This window comes from Canis aureus, chromosome X (genome assembly GCF_053574225.1).
Source record: "Canis aureus isolate CA01 chromosome X, VMU_Caureus_v.1.0, whole genome shotgun sequence".
Lineage (NCBI taxonomy): Eukaryota > Metazoa > Chordata > Mammalia > Carnivora > Canidae > Canis > Canis aureus.
In genome coordinates this window covers 93,275,192-93,301,339 of record NC_135649.1, presented here as the reverse complement: position 1 = coordinate 93,301,339, position 26,148 = coordinate 93,275,192, and the positions used below count along the sequence as shown (strand labels likewise).

Sequence of the window (26,148 nt, the reverse complement as noted above, 5' to 3'; positions counted from 1 at the left end):
TATAGGCTACTCTTCTTAAGCAACAGATACATATAAAACAGCACATTTGAAACCACATGGATGATAAAACTTTATATTCATCACACCTTTTACTTTATGGGAAAATGATCCAATGAGCATAAGCAAGAGCAGTTAAGAACTTTTTATTCTAATTAAATCCTAAGGATTGCCAGCAAGGATCAGGACAGGACATTGATTTTAGCCACACTTTAAAATAAAATTAAATGGTGGGTCAGCGGTGCTCAGAAATGAGCACTATATAAATAATTTCCTATAGTAATATGACTTGCTATTTTTTCCAGCAACATTGAATTATTTATCATTTAATAAATTCTTACTAAGTGGCCCCTCAAGCAGTGCTCATAGTATCAGAGGACTATCAGATAAATAAGTCATAGATCTGATTCTCAAGGAGCCAACCATCAAGTAGAGAAGAAAAAAATATCTACACAAGTGGAGACAATTGTACAGGGCAGAATGCATTCAGTAATATATGTTGTACCAAAAAAAAAAAAAAAAGTTCTTGGAGCTCATTGACAAGGAATATCACTATCTAGATATAGAGATTTTCCTGAGCTTCATCTCCTTTATCTTCTCTTTCCATATTTCCTTGGAAAATAGCTAATGAAAGTATCTTTTGAATAAATTAGAGTTGCCTTTTCCTCAAAAAGACCCTCAAACCCAGAAAAATTGAGTTAACTATATTATTTATGGCAAAGACTAGTAGAAAAAAAATTGCAGACCTAGAAAGAGAAGGGATTTAAGGAAAATAATGAGGTACGAAGCACTTTTTTCTCATGCATATGCTATACTCTGCTGTTCTTCTTCATCATATACAAATTGGGATTGAAATGTGAGTAAGATTTTGGTGGCCCGAATCTAGAGCAGAGGAGGACTTTCCTACAAGTAGAAAAGGATCATAGGAAGAAAGAATTGCTGAAGGAGAGAAGGGACAGGCAAGGGGACATACAAGACATATGCTCATGCATATGGATTATAGGAGAGTGTGAATGGAAGTTGAAAAGGTGTTGAAGTGTTTATCTTTCTGCTTTGTAATTATTTCTTGCAGATTTACTTTGTATGACAGACTATACGCCATGAGCTTAGGGGCTTTGTCATTTATCCTTGTCTCTCAGAGTAACTTGGCCCAGAGTAGCCACCCAAATAAAAGAAGGCCCTGGTAGAGATATTTTTCTGGGTCTTGATTCTTGCTAAAAACCCAGAAAAGATGGATTCTGCATGGCCATTGTTTTAAAATAGTTTATTTTACTACACTGAATAATTGGTGACAATTAGAATTAGGCAAATCTCCAATGGAAGTACAGTGAATCAAAAGCCAAATGTATGTACTAAGAGTCACAATTTGCCATGATCGTCTTGCTCTACATGAGGATTTCATATCTGTTTTTAATATCACCACAGTCTGTGCCAGTCTGATGAAGCCTATTCTACTTCACAGAATAAAGTTTTATAAATACTTAAAATAAGATGCAAGGATTACAGAGTGTTGTAATTTCCCTCAGGCTGCAATAACAAAATAATATAGAAAGGGTGGCCTAAACAATAGAAGTTTATCTCCCATAGCTCTGGAGGTTGGAAGTCCAAGATCAAGGTACAGGCAAGATAATTTTCATTTGGAGGCCTCTTCTCTTGACATGTAGGTGGCAGCCTTCTTGCTGTGGGTTTACATGACCTCTTTGTACATAGATAGAGTAAGCTCACTGTTGTCTTTTCTTATAGGGACACTAATTCTGTTGCATCAGGCCCTACCCTTTAACCTTAATTACCCTCTTACAGATCCTATCTCCAAATATAGTCATTTGGAGAATTGGGGCTTTAACATAAGAATTTAAGGATGACACAATTCAGTCTATGGCATAGAGGAAACTAATACTCCAGCAGATAATATACATATTTAAAAATTTTAATATGTGAAGATATGTGCTTCTTCATTAACATAAAACACAATAAAATCTACTGGTGGATGAAATGTGATATAAACATATCCATGATTATTTGGTGACCAAGTCATATTACAGCTAATGCTACTTTGGTTTGGTTTAAATTACCATTAAGAGTTAGTGGAGGGGGACCTGGGTGGCTCAGCATTTGAGCGTCTCCCTTTGGCTCAGGTCGTGGTCCTGGGGTCCTGGGATAGGGTCCCTGAGGGGAGCCTGCTTCTCTCTCTGCCTATGTCTCTGCCTCTCTCTCTGTGTCTCTCATGAGTAAATAAATGAAAAAAAAATCTTAAAAAAAATAGAGTGGAAGTCAAGATGGAATTTTTTCTCCATTTGAATTCATAGATACACTCTGTCCTTGCACCTCAGGTTGGTACACCTTGCTTTACAGACTTACTCAATTGGCTCAGGGGCAAAGTGGTACAAAAAACTCCAGCAAATATCCCATTTGGGGGACGCCTGGATGGCTCAGCATTTGAGCGTCTGCCTTTGGCTCAGGTCGTGGTCCTGGAGTCCCGGAGTCCCGGGATTGGGTCCCACATCAGGCTCTTTGCGTGGAGCCTGCTTCTCCCTTTGCCTGTGTCTCTGCCTCTGTGTGTGTCTCTCATGAATAAATAAAATATTTTTTTAAAATCCCATTTTTATTGCCCTTCAGATGGCCACTAGGTCCTTTTCTAAAGAAGCCCTGGACATATGGAGGATAGAGTGAAGATAGAGAATTATCAAAATCGATCCTCTTGCATTTCCTTCCCATGATGCCTGAAGACTAGTCTTTAACCAGAAAATTTGCTCTTTGATTTGAGCATGGCCGTGAATGCTAGCCCAAGAGTAGCTTCATGAAGGCTTATAAAAAAAGATCTTCCCTCCCCACTGGAAAAGGGTTGAATAGGAAGTCATTCTTGGGGTTGATTCATTCATACTCTGAATAGAACCAGTTCAATGTCATTTTGATTATTTTAGTTTGAAAGCAGCTGTGTACTACTACTGCAGAGAAAAAAAAAAAAAAATGCTATCCCTTCACACCTCCTAAGTAGGTTTCACTCACTTTAGCCCACTGCTAAATGAGTAGAAAATATTCTCTTCCTTGATCAACTGTATTTTGTATAATTTTAACCTCTTTTGATGCTATTTCTTCTTTAAAACCAAGGGTTTAAAAATACTCCTTCTTCCATAGCTTCAACAATAATTGATAAGCATTTAGGAAAATGATAGCATAGACTGAGGCACAGGGAGTAACCAAAAGGCAGAGTTGATTTCCTGTTCTGTCTTTTGACCTGCAAGATAATGGTTTTGTAAACAAGGTGGGTTTATCACTGAATTTCTAGACTCAAGAATGTTGATCAGGTAAAATAGAATTTTCCTAAACCAAATTATTTTATTTATTTTTTTTCTGATGTCTCCAAATTAATCATTATAATCAATTTATATGAGCAAGGTAATAACATTTCTATGTCTGCATTTTTTTTTCATCCATCTTTGCCGTAAGTAGTACAGGTAACTCAATTTTTCTGGGCTTAAAAATCTCCTTTGAGGATAAGACAACTCTGATTTATTCAAAAGGCTATTCTCTAAGAAAATACTTAAAGAAAAGAAAAGGGAGATGAAGCCCAAATTGCTCTGCTTTTCTATTCATTATGAGAAAGAAAATGACTAAAGGGCTAGAGATTGCAAGTATTGAGCAAAATGAAGTTCTGAAATTATCTGAGGATTTTAATCAGGCATTCTACCCAGAGCTCCATTATTGAGATGGAGGTGGAGCCATACATCGAGAAATAAGCATTCTTTGTTGTTTTTTCCATTCTCTGTATAATCTCCCTTATAAATGCTAAAAATATCTAATATATCTCTGATAGCCTTAAAGTGTCTATCAAATGTTCAAGTTACATAAAATATTAAAACAGCTAATCAGAATGTCTGTGAGTTGAAATAAAGCAGAGAAAAAATTACAAGATCTGTAAACCTTATTAAGAATGTTGTATCAAGAAAAGGCAGTGGAGAAATGAATCAATATGGCTAGAACTTTACTTGGAAAGAGCCCATATATTTTTACAGCATCAAATTCAGGCAAACGCAGATGACAAGGTGAGAAAATATGGAGTTTTGTATTCTCAGAAAAAAATCAGGCAAACAATATCTGAGAGCCCAGATGCTAATTGCCAGCTTGTTGAGCAAAGTAATCATGAATATTAAGAGAAGAGCAGTTTGGGGGAAAATTGATGGGTTCTGGAAGATACGGAAACTTTCAAGGGAGGCAGTTGCTTCAGGCTGTGATCTGCTAATTAATTTTCAGAAATGCAACCAGAGCTTAAGCAGCTGTCCATATCTCCTCTCTTTATGAGAAAAAAGAAATGTGGAAACAATAAGCTGAAAGAAGAGAATCTTCCAAGAAATCAAGTTCTAGAACCACTTTTAGAGAAAATACCTATGTAATCCTAAGTTGAGACCACTACTTTTGGGCCTCAGGATTTGTTTTTGTTGTTTTTTTATTATTATTATCAAATGTTTATTTCTCCATATTCAAAAGTAAAAAGGAATTGTTTTTACCAAATTGTATGAAACAGTGGTGGAAATATGGATGATTATTAGTTTCCTTTTTGCATTTTTCTTTTCAAATTTCTGAAACAATATAAACATAAGGCTGATATATGAAATACATCTGTGGTCTTTGCATATCATGTAGGTAGCCATAATTTTTAAGATTCTATAAGATTTAATGAAAATAGAGAATTATTTTTTTTCTTTTCTTTTGTGTTGTTGATATTGTTCTCCTGTTTACTTATGACAGTAATGCTGAGAATAGCCCTGAGAGTGATTGCCATTCCCCAAATGCCTTAAGAACTTGTGAGTACCTCAAATGAAAGCTTTCATTTGTCTTCATGTCTGACTTTTGTGTGCATGGCATACCAGTAAATGAAATGCCCAACAAAGGATGGTTATGACAATAGCCAGAAAGGCAAGCCCTGGGGATTACTGGCAGAGTGGGAGGCCCAAGTGCTGATCCTCAGCCTTTCCTGTTCATGACCCTTTGGAGGAATCTGTCCCTGCTTTCTTTTCACTACAAGTCCTGGTTTCCTTACCCGTATGATGAATGTATTTAAATAAATGACTTTTATGTTTCTTTTGGCTTATTCTGAACTGTTTAAACCTATTTAGGTGACAGGTCTCACCATGTTTAAAATTACAAAGAGAACACAGATCTACTTTGTTTTATGAAATAACTATAGATGTGGAAAAGATGAATAGAATGTGAATAGGACAATGGATATAGGAGTCATGTGGCTGTCTAGCTACAGAACAAACCACCCCAAATGTAGTGGCCTTAAACAATAAAAATGTGTTAGCATTATTATTTCTCACACTTCTGGAGTAACTGGCCTCAACTAGACTCTTCTTGCTCAGCATCCTCATGCAGTTATAGTCAGATGGAGGCTGCAGCTGGAGTCATTCCAAAGGCTTCCTTACTCACATGTCTGATGGTTAATACCTATTGGCTAGGACCTCAGGTAGGGCTGTTGGCCTAGATACTTACATGTGGCTTTTCATGTAGCCTAGGCTTCTTCACAGGATGACAAGTTGGTTCTAAAAGCAAGTGGGCCAAGAAAGGGATGATTGGGAAGAAATTGTATTACATTGTTTGCTCTAGTGTCAGAAGTCACATTGCTATCTCCCAGCATACTATTCGTTAGGATCAAGTCACTGAGACTGCCCCACCATATCAACACACTCACAGCAGTGTTGAAGAACTTGTAGACATGTTTTAAAGTCAACAAAAACGATAGGAAAAAATATGTATATAACATTCCTCTATTTCCAGTTCAAGTTTTCTGTTATACCATGTTATATGAACTCTTACATAGTCCACAAAAAAAGTTGAAGTTACCTGGATAACCACTTTGCTATTTATATATGTATATCTAGGCTAATTTTAAATACTAATAAAGTTTCCTTTTTGAGGAATCTTTAATAGAGGGTCATAATTTTACATTTTTATGATATCAGGCTTGTGTTGGTGTCACCTGTACTTTCATTAACAAATGCATGTGTCATCTAATTTGGTGTGCTAATGCTATGAACATTTTTTTTATTCATTTCAAAACTTGAAGCACTAATTGAAACAGCTGCTTTATTTGAACAGCACTTATGAAATGATATGTAAACAAGCTCTACTTCATGTTTTGGTAGCAATTAAGTCCAATTTCATCAGAGAGTTCTTCTGCTCCACACACACTCTTCACCTGGAAGTAAAAGGGACCTCAAGCCTGGAGCTCGTGTTTCTTCCCTTTGACATGCACACGCGCTACTGTGTCATCATCCTCAGCAGCAAAGAGGTGAGAACAGAATTGTGGCACATTTCATCACAGGCTGGCAATTGAATGGACTAGCCGGTACACGTGACTGGAAGGTAGCTGAAGACTCTAGTAATGTAGACAACAATTTCAGCCTCCTGGTTGCTAAACGAAGAGCTTATCCTCACAAATAAGCGAAGAGTTACACTAGTTGTGAGTAAGCTTTATAATGACTGCCTTAGGAAGTCCCACGGGAGCAGATTGGTGGCATGCCTAACCTTGCTGCAGCTCTGTCTGTATTAGCTTTATGCAACTGCATAACAAATTACCAAACACTGAGGGGCTTAAAACAATACGCAGGTGTTATGTCACGTTTTCCATGGATCAGAGGTCTGGGCATGATCTAAGTGGGTCCTCTGCTTAAGGTCTAGTAAGTCTTCAGTCAAGGGACCTGCTACTACTGGATCATCCTCAAAGGCTCTACTGAGGAAGGAGCTGCTTCTCAGATCTCTCAAGTTGTTGACAGAATTAATTTTCTAGTGGCTCTGGCATCCATGTAACTTGCTGCTTTAAAGCCAGCAAATGGAGCGCCTGGGTGGCTCAGGGGGCAGCTGGGTGGCTCAGTCAGTTAAGCATCTGCCTTCAGCTCAGGTCATGATCCCGGGGTCCTGTGATTGAGCCCCGCATCTGGCTCCCAGCTCAATGGGGAGCCTGCTTCTCCCTCTCCCTCTGCCTCTCCCCTGGCTTGTGATCTCTCTCTCTCTCTTTCTCTCAAATAAATAAATAAAATCTTAAAAAGAAATAAATCCAGCAAAGGAGAGAGAGAGAAAGAAAGGAGGGATGGAAGAACAGAGAAGGAGGCAGAGAGACAGAAAGAGAAGACAGGTTGTAGAAGAAACATTTTATGGTATTAGCCCCTTCCAGAAAGAAACTGCCATGTGTTGACCTGAGGAGGGAATTTATAATGCCCAGTAGATAGCCCCAACTATATCAATTATGTATCAATTATGTGCTATAGTAAATTCATACTCAATGAAATAATGGTAATTGGAAAGAAGTATTATATTGACCTGGTGCCTGTAGGGCCCTTCACACATGAAAAAATAATATAGCCCACTAAATATGTAAAGAATAGTTTAACTTTATTTAAAATTACCATTTAGGAGGAAAAAATGCTGTTTTATAGTAATGCTAAATCTTGTTTTTTATTTCCCCTAAAAGAGTTCAGGATTTAACTGAATTCCTCTACATGAAAATGTGTGAAAATAGTAACAATAGTGTGACTAGTAGTTTAATCAAATATTTCACAATCCCTTTTTTATATTAATTTATAATATAGAACTAGAAAATCCTAGGGTTAATTCTCAATAGCATAGTAAGGAGTCTGGTTTTATTATTTGAATTAAACTATTGGAATATTATTTACTTCCGTAAATTTTGTCTAAATTAATCAAAATAATTATACTTAATTTGGTATCTCAACTTATTAAAATATGTCTTTTGATTATGTATATTTTGTTGCTGTCAGAAAAAATATTAAGAAAAACAGTAATCATGAAATTATATTGCTATCAACTGAGAAATAATGCCCTAGGTCTAAAGTATTGTGTTGAATTACAATGACTTATGTGGGCAAACACATCTATTAATTTACACATTCAATTTATTGCTAATTATATTGAAAATGCAATTACACGCTCAAATAGATAATCAAACATCCAAGTCCACCTAGTTAGTTCCTGTTCTTATTAAATGTGTGATAACTGCTTTGCCATTAAGAACCACCTGTTGAAAACTGTAAAGTAATTAGGCCTCAATTTGATAGCTTTCCATGTGTAAAACAGGAACATTTCTACTAATATTGCTATCAAGGAAAGGCCATTTGTTTCATTTTGGCTGTTCCATTTGAACTTTCAAATAAAAAAAATGAGATGACTTATGTAATAGCTGTTTGAAAGTACAAACTGTTTACAAAACTTCCATCAACGTTCATAGAAATTCTTAGCTTAGGGGAAAACCTACAAAATCCCAAAACATTTATGCTATCAAATGCCAAGACTCCAAAAGCATTTTTGCCCATGTGTGGATGGGGCAGATTGAATGGAGGAACCTGGAGTAGAAATATGACCCAGTCCCTGAGGAACTGCACTTTCTGGAAGGAGGGCTTGACAGACCCCTATGCAAACATTGCAAAGTACAAAGCAATATATTGACACAACCCCAGGGGCTCTGTCTTTCCTTTCATGCCTGTGTGAACATAGTACATAGAGCAGATGCTCTACATCATTCTCAGTTCCCAAATAGGAAGCCACCTATCACTGTTGGGACCATTCAAGCAAGAACAGGAATCCTTGACATGGGGCCTGCATTAATACTGGGTTCCACACAGTTGCAACAATTTTCTGTGGCCTAACCAGCCCTCTGGTGCCAACCCATGAGCCTTTTTATGAAACCAAACCAGACTTCTTTATCTTGCAGTCCTATGTCCTCCCTTTCTGTCAACAGAATTTGGTCTGAACAAATAGAAACCAAAGTCCAGGTATTGTTGACTCGAGAAAGCCAGGATGGGAGTCAGCATCCCTGAGCAACTTATAAGAATCAGTCCAGTCCCACACCAGGGCCCTAATACAGCAAAGAGAGTTTCAGCCTTACCAAGTCAAATAAACAGTTGACAGGACAAGGGTGCCCACTCCCACGTAGAAGAGCAGGCAAGATCTTCTTCTTGATTTATGATCTCCAACAATTTAGTCTAAGACTACATCTTACCAGTTGTTATATTATGTGTCAGTCTTTCCATCTCTCTCATGCTTGCATGAGTAGGTGGAACTACTCATCTGACTTTTTGCCCTATCCCTCATTTCATTCCCCCTCAGCCTTTTGTGTCTTTCTGTCTCTGCTGGTACAGAGATTAAGCTGGCAGTCTCTATTGTGTGTATTTTTTAAAGATTCTATGATCAAAGTACAACTTTTTTCAATCATAGTTAACATGCAGACTTCAGTAATTCTGGCTTTGGTTTAATTTTATTCAACATGAAGGTAAAAACATTAAATTATGTTAAAATCTTACATAATTTTATATTTAGACAGAGTAATTTCAGTTTTGTGAAAGTTTTTAAAGATTTTATTTATTTATTCATGAGACACAGAGAGAGAGAGAGGCAGAGACATAGGCAGAAGGAAAAGCAGGCTCCATGCGGGGAGCCCAATGGAGGACTCGATCCTGGGACTCTAGGATCATGCCCTGGGCTGAAAGTAGGCGCTCAACCACTGAACCACCCAGGCGTCCCATGAAAGTTATTTTTATAACTGGAGGGACTGAGTATCATTTGAGGGTGTGTGTTTTTTTTTTTTTAATTTTCCATGATTTTTAATGGCAAGCCACATTTCATTCACCTTTTGACTTCTTCCATTCGATTTGTTACACTGCATATTTGTTGTTGCTGTTGTTTTGGTAAGTACACTCCTTCCCATACCCCTGAGTTATTCCCAGGGAAACAGAAGATTTAATCCCATCTGGCCCATACACATTTTGAAAGCATTTATTAACCTTATGATGCCTGCTGACAATATGGAAACAGGATAAGTGAACTTTAAACTCTAGGTCAGTGTGGTAAAGGTTCACCAAGTTACACATAGTTTGAGCCCCCTCACTGCAGAGCCTTCTCCCTCTTCACCTACTCTCCTTTTTGTGAAACTATCATCCTGCAATAAGCCCTGCAGCCTTTGTAAAGAAAAAGCATGAGAAGAAAATCTGTTAAAGAGAATTTTGTACCTAATGGTAGTTATTTATTCTTGGAATTATCCTCTGGGTTTCTAATCAATGATCCTACCAGTTAGTCTGTAAAGATTCCGCATGCCTCTGGGATACCAATATTTTAGCCCCAGGGGATATCCTTTCAAATGACATTTAGAATACAAGGGAACAATACCTATTTTCCCAAATCCATGTTAATTTTATGAACCTTTTTTTAAATTGAGATATAACTGACAGATAACATTGTATAACTTTGAACTATGCAACATGTTGGTTTGATACATTCATATATTGCAATGTGATTACTACAATAGTGTTAGCTAACACCTTTGTCACATCACACAATTATTGTTTCTTTGTTGTGTGGAGAACAATTAAGATCTAGTCCCTTAGAAAGTTCAACATTTTTAACATAGTATTATTGACTATAATCACTAAGCTGTGAATTTGATGTCCATAAATTATTTATCTGATAGCTGCTAGTCTGGAACTCCGTCATTCATGAAGGAAACTATAGAATATGGAGTATGACTCTTGCAAGTTTTAAAATTTAACAGCCTCAAGCCATATTCTCAATAATTTCATTGTATTATTGTGTTCACTTCTCCCAGTACAATTTGATTCACCAAGAGTATAAAGCCAATTTTGTAGGCATATAGAGAGTGAACACAGAAAGGAAATGAAGCCTGAACTCAGGGGAATCACATTTCATGGAGAAGGCATGCTTGCATACATGAAACATATCCACCAATTCTATAACAGAGCCAGATTGTGACCATTTCTAGAATAGAGGGAAGAATGCATTTCTATATGATAGCAAAGGCAAGGATAATTGACTCAGAGAGGAATTTAGTTAAGAGGATGAGTGGAAATTTGCTAGTAAAGCAGAGTTTGGGCAGGGGAGAAGTGTGCTCAGGAGAAGATTCTGAGAACATGAGGCAAGCAGCTGAGCATGAAATTTCACACTTGAATTGCCTATTCTGAGAGAAGTTTGTTGGAAGTGACAGAAAATTGATTGGATGGATAAGGCAGACTGATAATGAGGAGGGCAGTGAAATTTTTAGCTGAATAACTTAATTATATTATTATAATTATTGTTATCAAAAGCAGGAAGGGATTGAGCATAGACATGACCTGATTTCATCTTTGTTTGAGAAAGTGTCTCTGAAGCCAAAACAGAGAATAGATTAAGAGTTGGAGAAAGAGACTGGAGACCAAGAGATGGGCTCAGAGACTCTTGTAGTCTATGATACTACTCCACACACCTCCATTCTCTACTGCCTTCTGGTTTTTGCATACCAGCAGTAAAGACAGACAGAAGGATGTGAAAAGCAACGGTGAAAAAAGAGGTAATGAAAAAAAAAAAAAAGAAGAAGAGGTGATGATGTTGGATTTGGGGGAAGGAGCAAGAGAACAAGAGAGAACCACAAAGATGAATGTTGATACAAAGATCAATCTTAATGACAGTTTGCATGATGTTCACACTTGAAGCAAAGTTTCATTTATGTGCAGAACAAACTGATGGCAAAAAAAATGAATAGAAACTGTTCTGAGAAATATGGTGAAAAAGACAAAGAGAGATTGCTAGTCTCATTGCCACAGTAACTTCTGGATCCTAAGCCCAGCTTTCTGTTATTTGATGAGATGTTTTCCGACAGTATGCCATACATTTTAGTAAATGATTCATGTTTTATGGCATTTAAGTATATGTTGCTTTCTCAAAATGTCTGTGGAATAATCTCTCGGGCAATTAAGACTGAGTTAGGGGCACCCGTGTGGCTCAGTCACTTAAGCATCTGACTCTTTTTTTATATATATAATAAATTTCTTTTTTATTGGTGTTCAATTTACCAACATACAGAATAACACCCAGTGCTCATCCCGTCAAGTGCCCCCCTCAGTGCCCGTCACCCATTCACCCCCACCCCCCGCCCTCCTCCCCTTCCACCACCCCTAGTTCATTTCCCAGAGTTAGGAGTCTTTATGTTCTGTCTCCCTTTCTGATATTTCCCACACATTTCTTCTCCCTTCCCTTATATTCCCTTTCACTATTATTTATATTCCCCAAATGAATGAGAACATACAATGTTTGTCCTTCTCCGATTGACTGACTTCACTCAGCATAATACCTTCCAGTTCCATCCATGTTGAAGCAAATGGTGGGTATTTGTCGTTTCTAATGGCTGAGGAATATTCCATTGTATACATAAACCACATCTTCTTTATCCATTCATCTTTCGATGGACACCGAGGCTCCTTCCACAGTTTGGCTATTGTGGACATTGCTGCTATAAACATCAGGGTGCAGGTCTCCCGGCAGCATCTGACTCTTGATTTTGGCTCAGGTCATGATCTCAGGGTCCTAGGACTGATCCCCAGCCTCTGGCTCCCTGCTCAGCAGAGTCTGCTTAAGGATTTTCTTTCTCTCTCTCTCTCTCAAATAAATAACTAAGTCTTTAAAAAATAAATTGTGTTAAGAAAGTTGAACATTTTAGTGCAAGCTTACAAATCTCTTTATATATTTTCTGTTCACCCTGAGTCTCCTAGAACACTCATTCTATGAAAGATCATATTTTAAAAGAACAGCAATTATTCTTACTGGTCAGTTTCACATCATAATTATGCCAATGCCAAATAGCCACCTACAGTGATTAATGATCTCTCTCTAGTGTATGGAATTTAACATTTTAGAATTTTAGCTTAGCTCTCACATGCCTGTTTAGCCATCAAAATAATATAATATTGCTCAGCTAGTTTAAACAAATAAATCACAAAACAGCAAAGTCTAGGCCCAAGATTAAAAAATAAGTAGAATTTGAAGACCTATGAAACAACATGGGGATTTTCTATCTAAAATGCCTTTTTTTTTTTTTTTTTTTTTTAAGATTAAGGTTATTTGTGTCTGGAGGGTATCCATGACATGTCCAAGGTTACCCAGCTAATTAGTAACAGAGCTGGGATTAAAATTTTTCTGCCGATTCATTGTTTGTGTTCCTCATTTCTAGGTCGTTAACAGCTGGTCTTGTAAATTTGTGTGCAACTGTCTTATCTGAGGACTACACTTAACTAGATACACAGGAAGAACAAAATATCTTTTGTGAGAGTTTCTTACAATGGACAATGGGCTTTGGCATCTTTCTGGAAAATATAATCAAAATCCAAGTAAACATCCTGGCTGTAAAATATGAAATTAAGGGCAGAAAGGAAATTTAATAGCCTATTAGAATAGCTCACATTGACAAGTATCTGTTATGTGTCAGATAATTTCATTTCTCTTGTCATAGCTTCCAGACTTGGAATGTAAGGGACTTCTCTGCTTTAAGGGAGTTCTTTATTGCTTTTTTATTCCTTTCCTGGTCTGATTTTATTGCAAGAAAAGTAGAGGGAAATAATTAGATGATACCACAGTTGATTTTCCTGAACAATTTTCTGACACAGGCATTATTTTCAATTAAGTTTCTTTTTAATGAAAAAGAACACTGAAAATGAACAAGTTAGACAAAATAATTTTTTGAGAAATGATAATATATCGTCTGTGTAAGAGGTGGAATTAAATGGAATTGAGTGGAGTTTTAGTTACTGATATTTTAGTTGACTAATCCATGGCTAGAAGGCTTTTTTATAATGTATATTTAAGGGAAATACCCTGGCAAATAGCAGTTTGCTTTTGTATCAACTCCCATGAGTTGGTATTCATTTTGATTGAGAAGACAAGCTATAGATCAGGTTTCATTCAGGCACACTTTTAAGAAAAAGTGTAATTTTGGCAACTCTACACTCACCAAGTCTGATTTCTTATGAATATTATATTTTGGGTAAAACAACTGATTTTTCTTTAGATAAAAATAAAAATGAGAAAAAAAGTAAAATAAAAGTAAAAACTTAATATATTTTCCCTGGTCTTTGTTGAGTACTTCAATTATCATCGAAAATTCCATGTCATTAGTATTGATCACTCAATGCTACAAATACAAATACCCGTTGTATTTGTAGTAAAACATGCACACACAGAAAACACATTTCAGATGGCTAGCTTGGATTTATGTTTGCAGAGTACAAGGTTGCTTAGGAAAAAGTACTATATGAAAATTTTATGTAATGTACTGTTTATTACCCAGACTGTATGGATTTAAATGCTAAATATTTTTTTTAAGATTTTATTTATTTATTCATGAGAGACACACAGAGAGAGAGAGAGACAGAGAGACAGAGAGAGAGAGGCAGAGACAGGCAGAGGGAGAAGCAGGCTCCATGCAGGGAGCCTGACGTGGGACTCAATCCCAGGTCTCCAGGATCACGCCCTGGGCCAAAGGCGGCGCTAAAACGCTGAGCCACCCAGGCTGCCCTTTGCTAAACAATGTAAAATATTCAAAGTTTTCCATACTTCTTTTTTCAGCATAAACTGAAGATAATTGTGGGTTATAATTAATAAAATTCTGTGGAACATGATCATATGAGAGTAGATGACCATTAACCTTATTGTAAACAAATCTCAATCAGTGTTTTTATTTATAGGGTAGCTATAAATAAATTGACTTCGTGATCAGAAATTGTTTATTCTTATAACTTCTAGATTAATTTTCAGTTTTTGCCATTTCATATGTTATCTAGGATATTTACAATATCTTAGGTTATGTATTTTTGTTATGTGATTAATTTCCTTTTATATAATTTATGTGTTCTGTCTCTGGAATAGTCTCTCAAGCATACAGTTAACATTGTTTTAAGATGGTGGGGCAGTTCAAACTAGTTACCATCCCAGCTTGGAAGCTAAGTTTGTTTCCTTTTGCTTTCCCAGTAGTTAGTTACATGCCTTTCACAAGGTCATTCTGGCAGAAGATTCTCCATTGCATGGCTTAGCACTAGATTTGCCAGTGCTCTTTTTCATTAATCCTCCAAGTCTTGGCCCTAATCTAGATCTCTTCAGTCAGACCTGTATTTAAACCATATCTTCAAATGATTTATATGTCATGAAAGTTTGGGAAGCCTTGCTCTCAAAAAATGATTCCTCTCCATTTAAATGGATCTCTCTTATGTGCCTACTAAGTGCCAGGCAAAGGGTTGGGTTCCTCATATGTGTTACCTTGTTTAGTCTTTGCTACAGCTTTACTATGATTCTACTTCTTAAGATATAAATAAGCATTTTTAAGACTTTCTTATGGAAAATATAAAATACCATTCTGTAAACAAAAACTGCAATTAATCTCCCCTGTACTCTCTTCCCAGCTTCAACAGTGCATGGCCTAACTTGTTACATCATTATAATGAAGCAAATCCCAATCATCACATAATTTTTTCCACAGATCATTTAGTAAGAATCTCTACAACAAGAAGACTTTGGTTTTTTGACATAACATTGATACTGATATTACTAAAAATATTGTAAAGTTTTTTTTCTTAACATCAAACAACCAGGCATTGTTTGTATTTCCTGATTATCTCATGATTGTTTGTACATTTTTTCTGTCATTTCTTTTTAAGTGTCTTTGTTCAAATTGTAGGGGAGGAAAAATTATTTTTCCTCTACCCTTCTGAATTATTGGTTGAGTCTCCTGTAATAAAAGACAGATTAACAAGAAAAAAATACACATTTATTAACATGTATACTTCCTATAGACATGAGAGGTACCCAAGGGAAAATGAGGAATTCCTCAAGGTAGCTTAGAATTCAGGCTCAATACCATCTTAAGAGAGAAAAGGGAAAAAGGGACATTGGCCACTTAGAGGAGAGTAAATGATTTTTAGGAAAGATGAATGGGCCCTTAGAAGAATAGACAGGACACCTGATACTTTGTGATAAAGTTTGGTGTACAGTATCAACTTTCAGGCTCCTTCTGATAAGAGTCAGTCCTTGGTTTGTGAAATCCACAAGGAGGGAATTTATGATATTTGAGTTTCTTTTGGAGGATCTGTCTTTAGGCAGATAAGGCAAGTTCAAGAAAGCCTCTCCTTGCATTTGCTGTCTTTTAAGTGCCTACATTTCAAAATTATTAATATAGCAAAGCGGCATATTCTGGGGTGACATTTTCTCCTTCCCTTCAGAATCAAGATTTAAATAATATTCATCCAATTGGATCATATGTCTTTAGAGACTCCCTCTGTCCCCTTCCTTTTCATTTAATCTCTAGATTTCTAAAAGGAACTGGGTTTTGGTTTTTTGTTTTTTTTTTTGTTTTTTTTTTTTTTTTTTGATCATCCCATTTTACAGAGGCCAAAACTGAAAGTCAGAGATTTACTAAATTTACCGGAGGCTTAGTAGCTAGTAAATGGCAGTACTAGAATTGAAACCGAGCATGTTGACCTCTACTGATCTTTCCCCATATTGTGTTGCTGCCCTTGCATTGACCCCACTTTTATTTTTACTCTTTCTGTTTACTCTTTTGTATTTCTTGCCTAATTACTTATTCTAAAAGATCTACAGATTCTCATATGCTCACTTAAAAAAAAAAAAAACTACACTTTAAAATATCAACACTTGAGAACTCAGACATGCAAAAGTGATGTTACTTCTCTCCAACAATAAATTACAGAACGAAGGAAAAAATATTTTCTTCCTTGATTGTTTATGTGATTTAAGCTAGCAGTCTACCAAGGATATTTACAGCTGCAAAGATCAATTGCTGTCAGTGCCATCCTGGGGCCTTCTTAATAGGCCTCCCTGCTCTGGATGCATACAAAGTTTCCTCCACACTGTGGGAGGGCTATATTTAAGCCTTACCTTTCACTCCTCATTTAGGGCTTACAGTTGCTTAGCAATGCACAATGCATGGATGTTTTTATAGCATACAGATTGTTCTCAAAGCAGAAAGATTTATCCTGATTTTTTCTGGGCTTTTGAAATTTAATATCATTGTGTGGTTGTGTTTTAGATTGGAGAATTAATTTACATTGTGGAAGGAAAAGGCATGATCCCCTTGCCTTCCTCCTTTCTCCCAAAGGATTCTTCAACTCCACTTGACTACAGCAGTTCACCAGAGGAAGGTAGAGTAAACATATGTTTTATTTCATTTAAAATGTTAAGGACGGTGCTGTTCCTCATGGAGTCGTCCAAACGTACTCACAGCAAATTTTTCCCAGTAAAAACTGGGAAGTCTTTTGGAAGGCTCCCTTTAACTTTATTATGTCAACATTCATGGAGTAGAGCACCAGTTTAACAATGAAAACAATGTCAGTGGTGCTTTTCTTTAAATCCTTATTTTTCATTCTTCTGTTAAATATTGAAATGTGGCATTCAAAATATTTACTCAGCAAATTTTCAGTTTCCCAAATAATTGAGAAATGGCTATGCTCTCAAATTCTATATATTGTAATATATTACCTGAACTTTACCCTACATTCTGAAGTGTTAGGTTGTTAGTGAAAGAAAATGCCAGTTCTTGCCGGTCCCCAACAGATGTCTTCACATTTATTTCTACTTCCCTTACCTTCTAATCACTGATAGCACAATGATCACTTAATGTTTGAACTTAAAAACTTAATATTTCTACAAAAGAATCCTTTGAGTTCTTTTGAGCATTCTTTTTAGAGAATGCTGGCAAAATACCTTTAATTCCAGAAGACTTACTCTTCTTGAATTACTGAATCAGAACTACTCTAAATGAGTTACCCATGTTACTCTGGTTGATAAAGACCACAGCTACAGTTCTGTATTTCAAACCTTCCAAGTCCATTCTGGATAGCTTGTCAAGGGCATAAATGATCATTGCAGTCATGAATGCTTTTGCTTCCCCTAGCGCTTAGTAAGGAAAATCCAGTTCTGTATTTGAAATGTGAGCTCCGTCAAATCTTGGATGTGGACCTTAAGTTGCCACTGACGAATGAAGCCAAGGAAAAAGCTTTGGCGTTTGCAGCACAGCAGCAGATGTCAGATATAGAGTATGAGCGACGGTTGATCACAGGTACTCTGGAAAGCAGTAGTGTTCGTGTGGCCGTCGCGCTCCTGGGGCTGACCAAGATTGAGGTGAGAATGCAGGGCAGGTGATGCACATAAACTATTCTCTTTTTAAAATGATGCAGAGGGGCACCTAGATGGCTCAGTAGTTGTGTGTCCGCCTTTGGCTCAGTTCATGATCCCTGGATCCTGGGATTGAGTCCCACATTGGGCTTCCCACAGGGAGCCTGCTTCTGCCTCTGCCTAGGTCTCTGCCTCTCTTGTCTGTATATCTCATGAATAAATAAATAAAATCTTAAAATAAAATAAATAAAATGATGCAGAGTTGTTACTTAGTTGTAACATTTTTACATGGGAAAATGATGAATGCTGGTTTTCTCAAAAAAGCTCAGTAACTTCTTTCTTTCTACCTCATTAAATAATAAGTCTGAAACAAAGTGTTCTACGAATGTTAGCATGACTGCTAATTTTATTAGTGATAACTAAATTAGTGGTGACTTAGGATACTAGTACATTTAGGCATTACAGTGTGGCCACTGAATCCCCAGTTGCCTCCAGTTCTGACTGTACATTAGAATGCCCTGGAGAACTTAAAGTAATAGTAGTGTCCGGCCCTGCTCTAGAACAATTAAATATAAATCTCTGGAAGGGAGTGAAGACGGATAGGTTCTAAAAGTTGTCTAGGATAGTCTGTGCATCCAGAAAGGCTCATCCCTGGGGTCAGACTACCAGGTTAAGAATCCAGACTCTGACACTGTCTACCTGTGTGAATGTGGGCTGGTTACTTCAAAATCATCAATCTTCATTTTTTAAAATTTTTAATCCAAAGATACTGGTAATTGATGGAAGCTAAGTGAGATAATTATGTAAAATGCTTACCACATTACCTAGTATATAAATAAGTGTTCTCTATAATGCAGCATTGTTGTTCTTGTTACTACTATTACTATTGATTCTATTATTATATCTTGAACTCCATTGTATAAATGAAGTAAGGTACAGTCTAATCTCACAGAGCCACCAAAGTGATTCTTTTAAAATGTAAACCTGGTCAGGTTGCTCCCCTGCACAGATTCCTCTCTTGGCTTTCCAGCTCATTCAGAATAAACCCCAACATCCTTGGGACGGTCCTCATGACCCTCCCAGTCAGTCCCATCCCTTCCCTGATCTCACCTTCTCCACTGGAGCCCATTCATTCATGTCACTTCCTCAGCACAGGCCTCCTTCCTCATCTAAAAATCCCAAGGCATGCTCCCCATGCCCTGTGCACTTCTGTGGTGAGTTTTCCCTAGATATTAGAGATTACTTCCCTCAATTACTTCAGGCCTGCTAGAATGCTACCAATGAGGTATGCTTGTACTTTTTGTATTTTTTTTTAAAAGAATTACTCACTTCTACCAGGTGCTTTCCAAATGCTAAATATCCTTCCACTTTCTCTGTAGATAGCATTTACCACCTGAGAGTAATATATTTGTTTGTTTACTCATTATCTATCTCCAGCAAGGGAATTTGTGAGAAGATATTTGTTCAGTTAACTCTCATGTCACCAGTGCCTAGAAAAGTATGCTATGCCAAAGGTAGTCAATAAATCTTTGATCAGTGTAGGAACAAACGGTAAATGTTTTCATCCTTGTTTGAGATTTACCTTCATATATTACCTTATATATATTACAACAAAATACTCAGCATCATAGGGATGATTTCTTTTTTTGTTAGAATGCTAGAATCAGTACAGTCTAAGCACAAATATCTAACATTTAATGATGATATCTTATGGATGACCTGGACTTTTAAGTTCTGATTAGCTCAAAAATATCAAGGCCCAAGTCTCTGATGCCCCCTGGAATGACCCATCTGCACTATGCATTCAAGAAGCTGATGGCTCTCTTCAGTTCATACCAACATGGTTACTTCTATTACAGAGCAGTGAATTTGGGAAGGTTTTTATCCAACTTTCAGTATAGAATTACAATAGAAATATTTGATATGTGACCTTTTCAAACCTTAACCCTATCATAGTACACTCTCTTGCTGTCTCTCTTTCCATTTTTTTTTTAAGATTTTATTTATTCATGAGAGACACAGAGAGAGGCAGAGACCTAGGCAGAGGGAGGAGAAGCAGGCTTCATGCAGGGAGCCCGATGTGGGACTCGATCCCTGGACTCCGTGATCATGCCCTGAGCTGAAGGCAGATGTTTAACTGCTGAGACACCCAGGCATCCCATCTCTCTTTCCTTTTAAATTTGTTTTCCTTAGGGGTGCTGGGTGGCTCAGTCGGTTAAGTGTCCCGACCCTTGATTTTGGCTCAGGTCATGATCTCAGGGTCATGGGATCAAGCCCCCTTCTTGGGCTCTGTGCTCAGCAGGAAGTCTACTTGAGATTCTCTCTCTCCGTCTCTTTTTGCACCTCCCCCTGCTGTCTCTCTCTCTCTCTCAAATAAGTAAACCTTAAAAAAAGAAAAAATTGAGCTTCTTCATTCTTACCTCTTATCAAAACATTTTATTTAAATGAGAAATGCTAGAAGGAGATGGATTTTTTCAGTGGATTCCCTTTCTATTATTTATGCATGTATATAGTTTGTTTTTCTCCTTCTTTTAGCTTTCTCTGGAATCCAGCACACTCTGTGTTTATTATTGTATTTATCAAACTATGTTTTGTATAATATTTATTTTTATATTTCCCTGCTTCTCTAGGATTACAAGTGCCATGAAATTAAAAATCTTTGTTATGTGTTTTTTGTTTAGCCCTTATTGTCTTGTGTGTGACAGGTGCTCTGTCACTGTTTAATTGAATTGAACATGTGCCCACACAGACAAATAACATTGTAAGCCTGAGGTCTTTGTGTCTATCCAGCTTGCCTCATAGCCTGATTTTTCAGTCACAGTCATCTTGTTTACTTATCCTTGTTTATCTCCCACATTTGCAGGATGGGTATCTGTATGTGTATACTTCTGACTGGTTGGTGGAAATAACAGCAACCATCATCATCATCATCATCATCATTTATGAAAAAAATGTTGACTTCTTTAAAATTAAAATTGAAATGTTTTAAATAGTCCCTAAATTTAAAAATTCCAAGTTTTTTTTACCTGAAGATTACTACTTCTTTGAATTCTGTGAATATCACACATTTTTCGATTTCAGCAAAAACTTTCCAAATCTACAAAGTAGCTAGAGAAGAGTTGAATGTGCCAGTTTAAGAAAACCAGCTGCAGCAAATCAGAACTCATAAATGCACCTTATTGTGCTCATATACATCTAATCATAAAGCGTTCTTTTCAAGTGCAATTATCAATGCACTCTTGAAATACAACAATGCTGATAATTTTTGCAGGGGAACAGTAAACAAGATTAACTTCAAAAATACTCTCTCCTTATATAGTATTTTATACCATTTTTTCCAACATGTTTTTATGTGCACATTTCCAAATTATTTCAATGACCCCATGGAGAAATGTAGAAAAGGTAGAATGATACCTGTAATATAAAAAAATAAAATGACTGAGGCATAAAAAGACTTCTGTTGCCCTTAATGACAGGTGGCAGTTACACCCATATCATGGTAGAGACATCATTGTATTTTAAAGCTGAAAAAGAGGAGTGCCTGGGTGGCTCAGTTGGTTATCTGCCTTTGGCTTGGGTCATGGTCCCAGGGTCGTGAGATGGAGCCCCGTGCCAGGCTCCCTGCTCAGCAAGGAAGCCTGCTTCTCCCTCTCCCTCTGCCTGCTGCTCCTCCTGCTTGTGCTCCCTCTCTCTCTTTGTCAAATAAATGATTATAATCTTTTTAAAAAAATAAAGCTGAAAAAAAAAAAATCAAAGACACAGAGAGACACATAGTCCAACTTCTTATTCTTACAGACTGCAAACCAAGACCCCAAAATAGTAGGATGGCAGCCTAAGGTCACACCACTGATTTGTGACAGAATAAGAATAGACCCAGGTTTTTGCCCCTTCATCCATTACTCTTTTCCTTCTCCTGCATAGTCTTCAGGTCGTATGTTCACTTCTTAGTCTACTACCAGGAAATTGTATAATGGAATGAATGAAAGTCTAGAATACTCAGTTAGAGCATAAAATAACTACATAACAAAACCTAAAATAATCCTTGAAATAAGTCTGTTTAGAACTAAATCTAATCAAATATATGTGATCACTTTTCTACCAAAGAAAAGCGACACATTTGACTAAATTTTTTTGGTAGACAACCATGTGAAGTTTTAATTTTTGAAATATTTATAGAGTAATAGCCGTATGATGTATCTACTTTATACTGTGAGAGACAGGATCTTTTGTCAGGAGCATGAGTTTCTGACACTTTACCACTTAGCACTCATTTATTGAATTCACATTCTTCTGGCCATTAATAAATCAACTCTAACGATATACTCAGTGTTATTGGAAAGATTCAGAACTTACAGGGTAGTTTCCTTCTATTTTCTGTTAACTTTTTCAAGTTTATGTTTTAAAAGCCATGCTATATATACTCTGGGATAAATGGTAGGAAAAATCATTGAAATTTTGAAATTTAATATGTTTTAAAAAGGAAGCCTAAAAGATCTCTTTGTGAGGATTCAGAAGGGTAAAGAAAATGGTTTTTGTATTTGTACGATTTAAATGTACTCTGAATCCTGAATCTATTGATACTGTCAAAGATAAAGAAATGAGGATAGACTCTATTCAGTAACTGTTGCAATAGGGAGAAGGATCCAGCATGAACTAAACTGAAATTTATGCAGAAGGAGCTGGGAGTATTAAAGGGAGGATGAGAAAGTGAAGAGGGATAATGAGCTGGGAACTTAATAATAATGGGCAGAATCAGGGAAGTGGACATTTATAAGTGGGAGAGCGTTGGTCAGTGTGATCTGGATTTGTTAATTGATGCTTATCAGCAGAAGACAAACTTGGAATCTTTATGACTGGAGATAGTGATACAAGTTAGAACAAGGTACCTACCTGGCTGGGATCATTATCTCCTTGAATGTTTGCATTCTGAGGTCCTTAAGAAAATAGCTCTGGGTGGCAGAAAACTTACATCTCAGAAAGGAGAGAGAAAGGGATGGATGGGAGTGGAAGAAAAAAAGGGAGGTAGAGAAAGGACTTACAATAGTAAGCTTTCTAAAGTAACTGCTCTAATAAGAGGGGGTTTAGGGGCCTATCTACCTGTCATTGGGTCTTGGCTGGAACAAACAGTATATTCTCATGGCAGTATTAAGCTCTCTCAGGTAGGCACTTTAAGGGGAAGTGGGATCATCCTAGGGATATGGCCTTAAGCTGTTAGAAATTATGTCAGTGCTTGTTTAATTAAGTCTCTTAGTCGGGGCGGGGGGAAAGGGGTAGACAAAATTTTTTGTGCTGAAAATCTGTAGTTATTGTAGGCCAAGGTTGAGGGCTACTTGAGAAGAGGAGTTGGAGGAGCCTGACTAGAGTTTTGCCAAGAAGAGGGTCTATGTCAATATATCATGACTTAATGACTTGAAGATATAAAAGGCAGATGATACACATTTAGGTTAAAGAGCCGGTTGCTAATGTGAATATATAATTTGTTTACAGTGACTAGAAAAATGAACCAAACACAAGTGATGATGAATGTAAATGAATTAAGTTTTTTGATTTACATGATTTTAATTACCAAACTAAAGTAGTTGAAAAATGTTACTTTATGGGGAAAAAAAAAATCCCTGTGGATTTTGTAGATAACAAACCCAGTGAATGAGGAAAATTGCTGATGGCACCAACATTTATTTTTGTTGAGTAAAGATACCATGACCATGATCAAGATGACGATGATGACAATAATGATACTAATAGCCAGCATTTATTGAGTATGCAAAATATGCTTCAAGGACCTGGATTTTTGTTTTCACTTTAAATGTTCATACCAGGGATATAGGCAGGGTGTACTATTGTTGCCCATATTTTACAAATGAAAACTTTGTGGCTTTGGTTAATAGGCTGGCCACACTTACTTAAAGTTGGTTATGAATGCAGCCAGTCTGTCTTCAAGAGTGCTTGGACTAACCATTGGGCTGTACTATATGGTTAGCAATAGAGCATCCAGATAAATATAAATGAATGCCTACCTTTGGGCTTTGCATTGCTTGATTCACACTTAGAGAACTGGCTTTCCCTTCAGTGTTACATTTTAAGAAGGAGAATGTTGACTAGATTGTGTCTTGAGGAGCATATGCATGTTGCTGAGTTATTGTGACCCACATTTATAAGCAGTGGTTGAAGGGACTAAACATATCAAACCTATTTAAAAGGTATGTTTGGGATGGGGGAGGGAGGAAGAAAAAAGTGAAAAAATAAAAAATGTATTTGGTTGTCTGTGGAGAGGCAGGCCTTAATTTTCTACACATATATGTGTACATACACACATATACACACATATATTCACAAAATTGTTATTAGGAAAAGAGAGAGGACTAACTGTGCTTCTGCTAAGAACTCGAACTCAAGGGTTAGATATCAGGGAACACAGGGACCAACTGAAGGAGGGAAGCACTTTCTCAATGCTGCTATTCAGCAGTAGAATTGGTTTTTCCCTGAAGCAATGAATTCCTCAACACTGAAAGGATTAGAGCTTGGGACATTGAGCATCTGTTAATAAAGGATGATTCCATTGGTTCTTAAAAACATGTTAGTGTTATCTTCCACCAATTAAAATAATAACGTGTCTAAAGATTGAACAGATTCCATCCCTTGGTGAATTTTTCCCCAAATGTGGACTTTAAATGCATATAATGCTCTTTTTTTCCTTGGTGTGTTTTGGAGGTAAAGGCTAACAGAATTACATTCCAATTTTACTCTCTGTTTATTTGCAGACTTGTATGCTCTTTAATACCTCAAAGCTCAAGAAGCCTAAATCCATTTTATACACAGCAGAACTGAGCCTTCCAGAACATTTTGATATCCCCAAGAAAATCTACATTCCTCAGATTTCAGAAACTCAAGCTAAATTGACCCACTCTCGAGGAATTAAACCTGCAAATAAAACAGGTAATCAGTAACATGTGGACTGCAATATCTAGCTCTGTCCCAGGCTCTATGATATACTAAAATTTAAAGAGCTTATCTCTACTAATAGGCTATATTTATAATGTTATTAAAGAGATAGTTCAGTGTACATAAATATCAATTATTGACTACTTTGTATTATAAATAACCAACATACTGTAGCACAATAATCTAAATTATGTACTGTGTTTAAATGCTAAACTGCTGGCACTGAAATTTGCAGACCTGTTATTACTCCTTCTTAAAAAGTAGTTGTCTGATAAAGACAGTAAGTGCTCTTTGAGAAACATTAAGGTCGTGCTGTGACAGTGAAATTGGTTACAGGAGTTGTGCTGGAGTTGAGGCTCTGGCTAGCTTTAAAGTGTAGGAGGGATGTTGGTGGCAAGAGCATATCAAAGGAGACAATGTGTTATTTATGAGTAATTTATCTTTGATCTGAACTAGGGCCTTTAATGACTGAATATTTACTCTTGGTCTCCTGGTTCCCCTTTATTCTGTTATTGTAATTAGGAAAGACTAACCCAGATTTCATAGAATATTAGTACATTTACATTATCAAATATAAACAATAAAATTTAAACAATGTGACTAAATAATTTAAAGTATCCAAAATTGGGACACCTGGGTGGTTCAGCAGTTAAGCGTCTGCTTTTGGCTCAGGGCATGATCCCAGAGTCCTGGGATCGAGTCCCACATCAGGCTCCCTGCATGGAGCCTGCTCCTACCTCTGCCTATGTCTCTGCCTCTCTCTGTGTGTTTCTCATGAATAAATAAATAAAATCTTAAAAAAAAAAAAGTGTCCAAAATTAATTTGTTTTCATTGCACTCCTTTCCAAGCTGGTGGATGATAATAGGATTGTAATTTCTTTACTAGGGATGTTCCCACAATGTATCATAACTCCAATAACTCTATATTGTTGCTAACTTAGGTTTTGTTTATATTTTCTTTTGTTCTTTTCCTGTGGCTTTGTGTTAACTATAAAATGTTTCTAAATCTGAAAAGGTGGTTACAAAAAACAAGTATACAGGGTAATCTGTCCATTTTTACCTTCCTGGGAGATCTGAGATCCCAGATTCAAATGCTAAGTGGCCAAGCAGGTAACAAGGATTTATGAATTAGGTCTGGTCTAAGGCAAGAAGGATGATGGAGCCTGAGACAAGCTGGAGAGTAGGCACCCGGTCTAAACATTCAAAATCAAAACAATAAACAGAAAAGCTTAAATCCTCCTGACCACGGTGAGG

The 26,148-nt window shown here is 36.8% G+C and overlaps 1 protein-coding gene across 5 annotated transcripts in view; it reads left to right on the top strand.

Annotated features, from left to right (window-relative positions):
• CFAP47 (cilia and flagella associated protein 47) overlaps positions 1-26,148 on the top strand; it is a 513,403-nt gene that overhangs the window by 261,986 nt on the left and 225,269 nt on the right. For 4 of the 5 annotated variants that reach the window (XR_013374394.1, XR_013374395.1, XM_077887395.1 and 1 more), the window contains 5 exons: positions 4,744-4,799; positions 6,141-6,286; positions 16,868-16,979; positions 17,732-17,958; positions 24,714-24,888. Coding sequence is in view for 3 of the 5 variants with exons in the window: in XM_077887395.1 (XP_077743521.1) it covers positions 4,744-4,799; positions 6,141-6,286; positions 16,868-16,979; positions 17,732-17,958; positions 24,714-24,888 (716 nt within the window). In the remaining 2 variants the exon portion in view is untranslated. The remainder of the gene's footprint in view (positions 1-4,743; positions 4,800-6,140; positions 6,287-16,867; positions 16,980-17,731; positions 17,959-24,713; positions 24,889-26,148) is intronic. The other variant, XM_077887396.1, reaches the window with a different exon arrangement.